Genomic DNA, 12,259 nt, shown 5'->3' on the forward strand with positions numbered 1-12,259 from the left:
GTCCAGCCCTCATTCTTTAACCAGGTGTTCAACACCTTTCTTAGAATGGCCCAGTCTACCTGGAATGTTCACTGAATATTTCTGGGCCTTCCCTTTTGTGCCTTTGTCCTCTGTTCCTCGACCTGGAATGTCATTCCCCCTCTGTCTTCATCCACTAGGAAATTTGTCCTGCTCGCCCAGAGGACTAGCATTTTCTCTTGACTCCCATGACATTTTCCTTGTATATCTTTTTTTTTTTTTTTGTGGTACGCGGGCCTCTCACTGTTGTGGCCTCTCCCGTTGCGGAGCACAGGCTCCGGACGCACAGGCTCAGTGGCCGTGGCTCACGGCCCCAGCCGCTCCGCGGCATGTGGGATCTTCCCGGACCGGGGCACGAACCCGTGTCCCCTGCATCGGCAGGCGGACCCTCAACAACTGCGCCACCAGGGAAGCCCCTCCTTGTATATCTTTAATCCTCAATTTATCCATCTTGGACCCATTGTTAGTGTGTACTCCTTTTTCTCCTCTGCAGTATTATTAGTCATTCAAGGCTTTGCTCAACATTGTATTCTTTGGATCACCCAGTATGAAATAGAAACGTTAAAACCTTTTTTGAGTTAATTTTAAAACTTTTTGAAGGGAAACATTGTTATAAAAATTATATGTCTCCATCATTTCTCTCATTTTACGGCTGGAATTTTCTTGCCAGTGACCCGACCAGGATCCCTCCTGTGGTGAGCCATATTTGGGGCATGGCTAAAGGGTGTTCTCAAATATCCTAAAGTACTAAAAACTCCCCAAAACATCAGAGGTGTACTGCCCGGGACCCTCATCCTGACTCTAGAACCTGGTGGATGAGGAGTCAAAAGTTCATTTTAAAAATCCCATTTTGAAAGCCTTTGAACCTAGAAGTACAGGGTCAAGTCTAAACCTTGACATCCAAGGAAGTCCGTAGCACCTACCCTACTGCACTTCAAGGACATCAGCCAACAGGGTGTTTCCTCTGCAACCAGCCCTCCCCCTAGAGGATAATTCGTTTTACTCTGCCATGTCAACCTGTATCTCTCTCCAGATTTTCCCATAGGCTTTTCCTTCCCACACCCATCCCCCTCTTCTCCAGCTCTACCCACCACTGCGGTGGCCATTTTCATCTCTCCCCTTAGATGGTCTCTGCCTGAGGTAGTCATGTAAATAGAAGTCTCTTCCTCCTACCGATGGCAATACACGAATGCTGGGAGCACAAAGTCACTGTCTCACTTCACTGCACAGATGGCACCCGAGGACTGTTTAATCCTTCCACGCCAGAAGTCGGTTTTTCTTGGCACAAAATTCATTGCTGGCAATGGACACATTAAAACTGCCAGTACCAGAGAGCTAAAGGTTCCCAATGTGTTACTCAGAGGAATTATTTGGGTGGGCGACAGTTAAGGTGGGTAGGAGAAAGTAAGGCAAATGCGTTCACTGTATTGTTTCTGCCCTGTAAGTTGCATCCTCAGAAAGTGGAGAACTGAATCTAAGTACCTATATTTGGTGCACAGCAGGCTTTAGAAGAAAGCTGCCTTCCTTTGTTTTTTAAATGAGCCTGTGCTTTTGTCTCTGGCAGGAACACATTCAAAGATTCTATTTTCCTCCAAGGCCCCAGCTGCCCCTCTGGACCCCTGTCTTCTTTTACTTCTCTTTCCCAGGTTGTTTTTATTTCCTCCCTTTCTCTCTCCTTCTCTCCCTCCCTCCTTCTGCCCTCTTGGAAAAGACAAAGGAGACAATTCCTTACTGGCTTTTCGCTGCTCTGTGCATTTCCGTAGGTCAGGAGGAAATAGTTTGAAAATGAGTCCCAGGTAGTCTAGACTATTGACTTTCTTCAGCACATCCAGAATAGGAATGATCGAAGTGTGTAATAAGCAAGGTCCTGTGATCGTTGTACACCTTTTCGGCTATAGAATCATTATCAGTAGCCAGAATTACAGCCTTTGGAAGAGAACGTAATTTTTAATAAAATTCAAATGAGGAGAGGATTCATTTTTAAGTCATTGATGACCCAGATTTGAAAGAATTTAGACAAGCACACCAAGAGAAGCACATTTTGTGAAATAAAGGTCCTACTTACTATTTAGGAAAGGAAGTTGAAGGAACCATTTATATATGCAAATGGAACAGGCAGGGATGTCCTGTATAGTTGTTCAGCTTGTGCACTGCTGGAAGCTAGTCTATGCTTCGTTCTCTAAGGCGTGCACCTCTGGGGCCGCATCCAACCGGAGGGAGTGCCTTTTCTTATTCTCACAAAGCTGCCATATAAGTTAGGAGACCCTGGGACTAAGGCTTGGACACAATGCAATGACACAAACAGTGATTCCATACGACCCTTTTTGTAGATAGTCACCTACCCACTGCCGAGTGGCAGGGCAGGAGCACGTTTAAAGGATACCAGGGACTCAAAGAGGAAGGAAGCTGTTCATCTACCTGAAACTCCGAGAAGCTGGTCCCAGAAGCTCTAAGTAGGCAGGCAGAGTGGAGGGATGACAGTGTGGCTAATAAGCAGTATAAGCAGACTCAGTGCCATGAGTCTCAGTCCACAGCCGACAGAAATGGCGACAGATTTGAGCAAAAGAATCAGATGGACAATGAGACAACCCTCACCCCCAATAGCGATAAGCAGATAGCAACCGTGGTCCCACCTTGAGGAGTGGGTTCCTGACTAACATTGATGAATGGTCTCTCTATGGTCAATCACAGGTCTTTTAGTCAAACCTGTAAAAAAAAATATTAACACCTGGTAGACTTTCATTCACCCATTCAAGGTGCCTGGTGTTTTAGTTGTTCAGAAGTTGATTACCTTGTTGGTGAGACAAAACATACAGGCAAAATTTTTGGAGAGAAATAAAAGAGTAGTAATAGGGTTTCCCTGGTGGCGCAGTCGTTGAGAATTTGCCTGCCAATGCAGGGGACATGGGTTCAAGCCCTGCTCTGGGAAGATCCCACATGCCGCGGAGCAACTGGGCCCGTGAGCCACAACTACTGACCCTGCGCGTCCGGAGCCTGTGCTCCGCAAGAGAGGCCACAACAGTGAGAGGCCCACACACCGCGATGAAGAGTAGCCCCCACTTGCCGCAACTAGAGAAAGCCCTCGCACAGAAACGAAGACCAAACACAGCCAAAAAATTAATAATAATAAATAAATTTAAAAAAAAAACAAAAGAGAGTAGTAATAAAGCATGAACTTGAACATGACAAAGTGCCCAGTATGTATGGAAAAGACTAGTAGTTCCAAATTGTGACTCTGGAGCCCCAGGAATTCTGTGCCTTCTGAGCATGTAGGGAGGGAAGGGAAGTGGCTGAGAAGTTAGGGTTTCACCTCCCCCCACTCCTCTCAACCGGGGGGGGGGATCTGGTTTCATTTATTTCATTCATTTTTTTAATTCACTTAGTAAGTGGTTGCTTCTATGGCCAGACACTGTTCTAAGCTCTTTCCATGGGTTATTAGGTTCAGTTCTCCCTCAGATTCTCTGAGATAAGTGCTCTAATTATCTCCATTTTATTGACCCAGAAACAGAGGCACAAAAAGTTATATAAGATGTAGCTACTGAGGGGTAGGAAAGGGAGAGGGCACTTATCTGGAGCCAGTTAAGGAAGACTTCTGGGAGATGCAGCGGAATAGCGTAGGTGCTCTCCACAGGCTGCCAGAGGGACCGACAAGGCAGGGGAGCACAGTAGACACACGAGTGGCAGCAAGCAGAGCTGGTTTTCTGGGGGTCTGTGAAGCAGGTTGGGTGAACCGAGGGATGACACAGAGCAGGGATGTGGGAGGAGCAGGCCACATGGTGGCTAATAAGGCAGGATGGGAGACCAGGGAGGGAATGGACTTCCAGAGAGCAGCGTCAGATCAAGGGCAAGAGAAACAGGGCCCAAGTCCTGAGCCTCGTTGCCAGGAGAAGAGGGCAGCCTGGAACACACAGAAGGGACTGATTTAACTTGTAGAGGAGATTTATTTTGCATTTTGCTCAGAATTTGATAGGCTTTTGGCAAGTGTATGAAACAGTCATAGATTTGGCAGTCTTCTGCTAGCAGATTTGAAATGTTCAATCCTTAAGAACTGCTGCATCGTTAGGTTATGCAAAACAGGGTGCAATTTTGTAAATATGCCATCTTGTACTGATTTGACATTTGTTCTATTATCCTAGAATATGCCAAAGGGAGAGAGACCTTCAGATTTAAGCCAAACCTTAACTTGTTTGTTGAGTGCTGATAAAATGTTGACTGCTGTGTGATCTTTAAAGAAGCCAGTGTTGCTGGGTGAGGCCTGAGGTAGGGCCCCCTGTAGGCGGATGGGAGCTCTTTCCTTGGCATCTCACCTGTACAGCTGTTTGATGGATACAGACAAGTAAAACATCTGATGTGGTGGGTTGAATTAATTTTTCCTTAAACATTTTCTTTGGCCTCTGTTGTGGCATTAATGGTGCTTCCCCAAACAGCCTCACTTAATATTACTTACGAGGCTTCGGTCACAAGTGGAAGAATGCACAGAGTGAGTCCGTACACTCGGGGCACTGTCTCACTGAAGTAATAGGGTGTCCATTACACCTGTGGCTGTTTGCTTTCTCTACCAGAGCTTGGAAATGACAATGCGTTGTTTGGCTGCGAGGTGAAGGGACACTAGAATATGACGTTAAGAGGCACGGACTTTTGAGTTTGACCTGTGCTAAAATTCTGTTTCCACCACCTATTAGCTAGGAGAGGCTACTAAACCTCTCTGAACCTCTGTTTCCTCATCTGAGTAATGGGGAGAATCAGAGCTACCTCATGGGATTATTGAAAGGATTAAACGAGACACCTATGCCTGCCATGAAATAAGCTTACAAAAACATGGAGGCTGCCACCATTATTCTCAGGAAGCAAATTGTCCGTATGGTTCCTGGATGGAGCAAGGGGTAGCTTAGAAATTGTCAGACCTTCTGTTTCTCACAGTACTTCCCCACTCTTATCAGCTCTCTCTTTTATTTCAAAAATACAAAGATTTATTTGCTGGAAGGTAACTGAGGAACCAGCACGATCCAATGAGCAGCTACAGATGGTTCTTCTTGGGGCTTGAAGGAAAAGCTCCTCGCAGAGATGCCGTGGATCAGCGCTGCCACTGGACCCATCCTTCCCACTTCACTTTGCCAGGCTGTTGCTGGCAGCGGGGCTCTCCGGAAGTTTCTAGCCTCGGGAGAGTGCCAACTGCACCACCATTGCATCCTTGCCCATTTATCACTCTAAACTTCCTTTTTAGGAGCTGGTGACAGACTATTCGGCTTCTAACTTAGTCATCCATTTCCTTTTTTATTTCTGTTTCCATCGATAGGCAAATGGGGATTATCCTGTTTTGGTGGGTTGAAATAGCACAATTGAATTATTTCTGGTCATTAATTCTCCCTTAACGTAGTGCATGCGTTTCTTTCACTGACTTTGGCTGTCTTTCATGGGTTAAAGTGTGCCGGACTGTCAAGAGTCTCTCTCGATTGAGAAGCCAGGATGTTCAGTCTAGTAGGGAATGATCGGTGGTTCCAGAGGCAAGGTGACACAGCTGCATCTTTCTAGGAGGGCAGAATGTTCTCAGGAGCCTGCGAGCCCTGAAATGGGTGCGTGCCTGAGGCTGCCTGGCTCCCGTGCACTGCGAGGTCCCTCTTGACGCAACTCCCAGCGAGCAGGGGGACGTGTGCATTGGAAATGACACACTTATCTTGTGGTTGCAGGGGAAGCTTTTGTTTTATTTTTCCCTTGCTGCATTAAAGTATTTGTCTTTCTTTCTTTGTAGTGTAATATTGTTAATGTAAAACAATTTGCATCATGACACTTTTATCACAGTTTTCGTCTTTTTCTCAGTATGTTGCATTTCTCACCATGTCTAGTTCATCACAGCTACAGTGTGTACATCACAACATTTATCTTAGGCTCAGGGTTTTACTTGTTTATAAAAATTGTCTTCTTTCAGCCTGTATTCACTCCATTTAAGAAAAAAAAGGCAGCCAGAAACTGTTTTGGTCCAAACTCCAGTAGTTATCACATTCCTTGCTAACTGTCCTGCGTATTTATATGTCTCCTAACTATTACTCTATGTTTCAGCGGCATTTCTCAGTCTCATGGCTCAGGGAGGTCGTGGAGCAGCTTTGGCTGTGCACTCTGCCACGCAAGGAAGGCCCGAGAGGCTTCTGGAGGGGAGGGGAGGTGACACAGCTGGATTTTTGGGCCACGTCTAGGTGCTAAAGTTGACTATCTTTGGCACGCGAAGAGCTGGGTTTCTTGTGGGGAGAAACAAGGTGGAGGAGACAGCCGTGTAGCCGCAGAAAGGATGGTGCAGGAGGACCCGGATGAGGGCGCCGGGTCTGGGGCTCAGACTGGCAACGTTCACCGTTGGTGGCTCAGCCCCAGCCTCTGCTGTCGCCAGCTTTGAATCCTGCACTGGCCTTTTGGGAGATTGATTTTGACCCTTTCCTCTCTCCAGGGCAGGACATCGCTCAGGGTTCTGTTGCTTCATTAGGCTCTACATCAACCACACAGTCCAAAACGCCTCACAAGTCTCGAAGGTCTGTGCGAGCCAGCTCTCTTCCAATGAATTCACTCTAAGAAGGCATGAGAACGCAGGGGGCAAAGAACACCCAGTGTGTTTGTGTACTGCAAATCCCAGAACAGTTCAGTAACAATTTCTTTCTCCCTGTATCTTTCCTGGAAGATCACATCGTGAGCAGCTTGGAAGTTTAGTGGAGACTCGGTACAGCATAGGAGGTAAAAGAGTTTCTGCCATCAGAGCTCCGACTTCTTCCTGATGTAACCTGGTGTACTTTATTGTCTCTGTGTAGGAGTGGGGTTGCTATAGACCTATCTTGCAGGAATGTCATGAGGATGAAATAGAACAGTGCTTTTATAAGTCCTTTAAGATGCTTAGCAGAGTGACCGGCACGGAGTACACAATAAGTATCGGCTCTCATTACTGATGGCATGGTGTGTGGATTGAAAGTGGGCAAAACATATCTTGGTAAATTTCAGAATGAGAATATTTTATTCCACCTCCCCTAGCTGTTCCCACTTGCCTCTGCAAAACTAGGACCGAATGTAGTGAAGAGTACAATATAATTGCCTACATTTCTTTGGTTTATTCCTTTAATTGATATTTAGCTCTCTGTTAAATGCTCAGGATAGAGTAATGAACAATATAAATTCCTCTTCTCATGGATCTTATTGTTTAGTTGGGTATATGACAAATAAATATTGATCGACTTGAAAGAATGAATGAATGGATGGAAGAATGAACGGAGTATAATGTTGGGATGGAGGGATGGATTCATCTGGGACATCTCACCGGATAACACGTTTCTTAAAGTAAAACAGAAGTGCGACTTTTAATGAGTCCTGGGCGTTTATTCTGAAAGTTCGTGGGTAAATTCTCAATTTGGGTCAGAAATGCCATATGGTCAGGACAAGTGGGACCCAGCCTGCACAAGGGTGGGAGGGCCTTTGCTCTAAGCTTTCCAGGAGAAGATCACCTTGATCGCCTCAGTCAACACAAATATGTTGGGTGACTTTGTCCTAAAGTTGTAGACAGAATGTCTTTTTTCCAGAAACACTGTGTCACACCATCCTCACATCACCATAATTTAACCTTAAAAAAAGCCATGTCTCTTGATTTCTATTTCAGTGAGAGCAAGAGTTAATCTTCCTCCCATTTCCAAGAAAACAACACTCAGCAGCATGTCTCTAGGTGCACAGCTCTCTGATGTTGAAGCTGGGGCTAGAGTACAAACGTTCAGACCTTAGCCCCATCCCCTTCCAGCCAGACCTTCAGGGTTCCCATCAAAATATTAAGCTGATGTTAGCTACAAAGATATCTGTAAAACACAAACCTTGCCTCTCATAAAGTTGACTTTGATTCACCAAGATGCTGCAGGATAAGCCGGCTGATTTTAAACCCATAGGGAGGCTACCGGCCCTTCCTCTGCCCAACAACAGAAGCAGAGTCCCGCTCACCCCTTCCCAAAGTTGCTACAATGTCTATGACATTCTTACCTTCATCCCAACTCTGCAAACATCTCCAAATTAAGACCAGATGACTAGTTCTATACTTTCAAAGCTTTTCCACCAAGGACTCCACCTTCATTCTAGAAGTCCTACCTGTCCAAGGTCATGAAACAGCCTTCAAAAAGCTGACCTCCCAGTTTTTTCTAATTCCCTGGCTTAATCCAAAAGCAGCACTTTCCCCAATGCAGAATGAGGCAGACAACCACCCACTGATTTTCTAAGGCCATACTTGATCTTTTTCACCCCTTTCCCCTCCCGTATGTTACATTTGCCTAGGTTTTAAACATCTGTTCCGAACAAGGTAATACTTGCTTCTCATTCAGAGCCTAGCAATGTAGACCAAAGTTCATATGACATATTGCAGAGTATGTTTAGTTGCAAATGCTATGTACAGGCTCTTTGAAATGTAGCATGTACGGCACCATGTGACACATGGTTGCCATGGCAATACACTTTTTGGCTGAACTACAGCATAAGCCCATGGAACATACATTGCTAATATGAGACTCTGCCCTGTGCTAATGCATAGGACACAGCCAATCTGGGATCTGGGACTCAAGGGGTTTCGCATGCAGCCTGGTGGGGGGGCGCAGATGCCCTCTTCTGCATGTACAGGGAAGATGTGGCATCCTCCCTTTCCGGTCCTGTCTCACAGGGACAGGGCATGCTGTACATTCTGCCATGCATGGAGACAGCATTTGCTTGAATATCGGTTTGCTATATTTTGTATCAAAGGGGGCCCCAGCTGAAAACATTTTATTTTGTAAACTGAAGTGAAAAATCAGTTTATGGCAGATCTTTTTTTGAATAATGACATTCTTTTTCCCAATTCCAGAATTCAACAGTCATGAGCAGAGCTGAAAATTTTAAACAAGTTGAGTACCTCCTTATTCATGGAACAGCAGATGGTGAGTTTCAGTTAATTAGACTTTTTAGTATCACAGACAGGTTTGCAATTTCACTACTGACAAAACAAAAGCATGAGGGGCAAGACTGTTACATTTACTTCAATAAAACAGTGTTGCTTTTCCACAACTCACTTGTCTTGGCCTAAATGGGATGCTGAATCCTAGAACTTCAAACAGTCCCTTTCTTCTTGTGCCTTTCCCACCCTTCCTACCAGAAAAGTGGAGCGGGCTTTTAGTTACTTTATGTTTCCTTTCTCTCCCTGCAGATAACGTTCACTTTCAGCAGTCAGCTCAGATCTCCAAAGCCCTGGTGGATGCTGGAGTGGATTTCCAGTCAATGGTATAGCAAAACTTCCTGCAAGGGGAGGGAACTTCCTGGTGGGGTCTGGTTCCCCTCTTGGAACTACTTCTCCTCACAGAGGTTCCAGGAGACGGGGGACGGAAGCAAAAGGAGTCATTTTTCCAATGAGAAGTTGAAGAAGTGATATCCTTGAGTCATAAAGAGAGTCATGTTCAATATCATACAGTTGGGGGTTGAGAAGCACAATACTGCATATCCTGAGAGGGTCAAAACCCTAGTCCTGTGATTGTCCCGTCTCTCCCTATTTTGATTAAAAAGTAATCACTTAGCCAGTGAACGTGTGGCAGAGTAATTCTAAAGTGAAACCAGCACGATAATAGCTCAGGTCAAATATGCAAATCCATCTATAGTATGTGTTACTAGCCCTTCTAACAACAGTGGGGTGTCAGTAATCAGTGCGCTTCAGTTTTTGCAACTTTCGTGTTATCTTCTGTTGAACACCACAGGTTATAAACAATTAGGCTGGTTTTATAAAGTCGGGAATGGCTAGAGCTGTTGTTGCCTATTCAGAGGATGTTTCTAGGTATTAAGTCAAGTTCATTTTATGCACTAGACCTTTTCAGAGTAAGAAGAAACAAAGATTATATATGTGTGTGTGTTGCACTAGATATTTTTGTGTTAAGTCCTTTCTTGTCTGTATTAGCTTAAAAAGCCTGCTCTCCCTCACTCTCTTTTAACGTACACATTTTGCTCCGTGCTCAGTTCAAACAGCGCCTACTGTGTAAAACTGGGACAGTCATTTGATACCACAAAACCTGGCATATATTTTGGGGGTTAGATTCTTATGAGGTTGGGGTGTATCCTTCCACTGTTCAAAGAAAAGACGTGATACATTAAGCCCTTTTTGAAAGTTAATTTATGTCTCCATAATATATGTTTGCCTGGCAGTGACGTCCCACTTGTTTCACGTGGTGGGATGAGTTGATAAATTTTTGCCTCAGGTCATCAACTCATCCTACATAAATGTCAGACATGCAGATAAGAGATTCCAGTGAAATTCCAGTGAAAAAGTGTTTGCAAATAATACATTTGACTTTTGACTTCATATGTTATGCTAAAAATATATATGGAATACTGAAATAGATTTTTTCTAGTGCCTTATTGATATATATTAGGAAAAATTGCTTTCTAAAAACTCATTTATTTTAATAGTTTATCTTACTGCAGTGTAGGAGAAATTTAACAGTTGATAACACTTAATTAAAGTGGGCTTTACAGGATAAACATTCCCTCCTATGCATGATGTGTTTCTAAGTGTCCTTTGAGTCAAATTGGAAAACGGACTTGGATATTTTAACTGTACATATCCTTAAAGCACTGTGCAGTGAAGCCAAATTCACAGTGAGTTGTCTCAGCACCTGCAAAGGACGATCAGAGACTCCTGCAGGACAGACCTACATGCCCTGGAAAAGCTCTGGGAGGAAATGAGAAACCCTCTTTGATCACATTTCAGTTTATAAACTGATTGAAGAATTAAAACATCCTGTTGTTCCATGTATGCTAATGAGAACTCACTTGGGTTTAAAAAAAAAAAAAAAAAGACAACTGACTTCCTAATTCTGACCTTTCTTCTTCTGTCTCCAGTGGTATACAGATGAAGACCATGGGATCGCCAGCAGCACGGCACACCAACACATCTACACCCACATGAGCCACTTCCTAAAGCAATGCTTCTCGCTACCTTAGCACCTTGGAACAGCATGCCATCTAAAGCTTCTGAAAAGCCACTTTTGCTCTCATTATCTCAAAACTGCACCATCAAGATGACGATGTTAAAAAAGTACCCTCAAATCAAGAAATGTAAGGTTACCTTTGTTCCCAAATTTCATATCTATAACCCGAGGTAGGGACTTCTGTCTTTGCAACCTTACGGAAGTTTGAATTATTCAGTCTGGTTTTGTTTATTATTTAAAATCACTTCCATCTCAGTTAGTGAAACAACAAATAAGAATTGTTTTTATGGGAGCTTTGCAGAGGTTCCCTGGGCAGCCTTTTTTTCTAACTGGACTAGACTTGTTCTCTTCTTGGAAGGAATGGCAGGATGTGGGCCGTGATATCACTGAGGCAGGGGTAAGAAAAGAAGGGGTAGGGAGAGAAGCTGGCAGGGCGAGGCTGTGAACCCCAGTCCAAGCCTGCTGACCCAACCAGGCTGCTATCAGCTCCTCGAAGAGCTGTTCACAGCCAGACTGGCACAGTTTTCTGAGAAAGACTATTCAAACAGTCTCAGGAAATCATATATGCAAAAGCACTGACTTCTGAATAAAACCACAGCAGTTGAATAGACTCCAAAGAAATGAGAGAGAAACTGCCAACAATGCAGGGCCCCCAGGTGCCAGTTATGGCTATAGGTGCTACAAAAACACAGCAAGGGTGATGGGAAAGCATTGTAAATGTGCTTTAAAAATACTGATGTTTCCTAGTGAGAGAGGCAGCTTGGAACGGAGATGTGAACACATCAGCTTGCCCTGTTAAGAGATGAAAATATTTGTATTGCAAATCCTAACTTGAAGGAGTCTTTGCATCAGTTTTTCTTATTTCATTTCTTTGAGCATCTAATTAAAAGAATATTTTAACTTCCTTGGACTTGTTTTTAAAAATTGAAAATTAGCTACAAATGTGTGTGATACGATTCCCATTCTACATACGGTGGAATTTCTCCTGGTCAGTAATAAATGTGCCTTCATTTTTTTCAGAGGTAATGAGTTCTGTGTCTTGAATCAGACCTAAACTGCATTGGCATATGGACACGCTTACTCAGAAAGGCTCTTGTTTATTTTGCTTGTTATCCCAAACTGCCTCGTAAACATGGAGAGGGTTCAGTTTTTGTAAGAAATAGATACATAGAAATGTGTTAAATTAAGCAATTCATAGCGATTTTATCTAATACATATACAATTACTGTTATCATACATATATATAAGCTTTTGAAAAATCAACTCAAAATAGTTTGGGTTATTTATATAAT

At 43.9% G+C, this 12,259-nt stretch overlaps 1 protein-coding gene across 2 annotated transcripts in view; it reads left to right on the top strand.

Moving 5' to 3' along the window:
• Nucleotides 1-11,988, top strand: part of DPP4 (dipeptidyl peptidase 4) — a 77,252-nt gene extending 65,264 nt beyond the window's left edge. For both annotated transcript variants that reach the window (XM_060016680.1, XM_060016681.1), the window contains exons 24-26: nt 8,861-8,933; nt 9,200-9,273; nt 10,879-11,988. In XM_060016680.1, coding sequence (XP_059872663.1) covers nt 8,861-8,933; nt 9,200-9,273; nt 10,879-10,980 — 249 coding nt within the window. In that variant the 3' untranslated portion in view covers nt 10,981-11,988. The remainder of the gene's footprint in view (nt 1-8,860; nt 8,934-9,199; nt 9,274-10,878) is intronic.
• Nucleotides 11,989-12,259: the final 271 nt, after the last annotated feature.

This window comes from Delphinus delphis, chromosome 7, assembly GCF_949987515.2.
Source record: "Delphinus delphis chromosome 7, mDelDel1.2, whole genome shotgun sequence".
Lineage (NCBI taxonomy): Eukaryota > Metazoa > Chordata > Mammalia > Artiodactyla > Delphinidae > Delphinus > Delphinus delphis.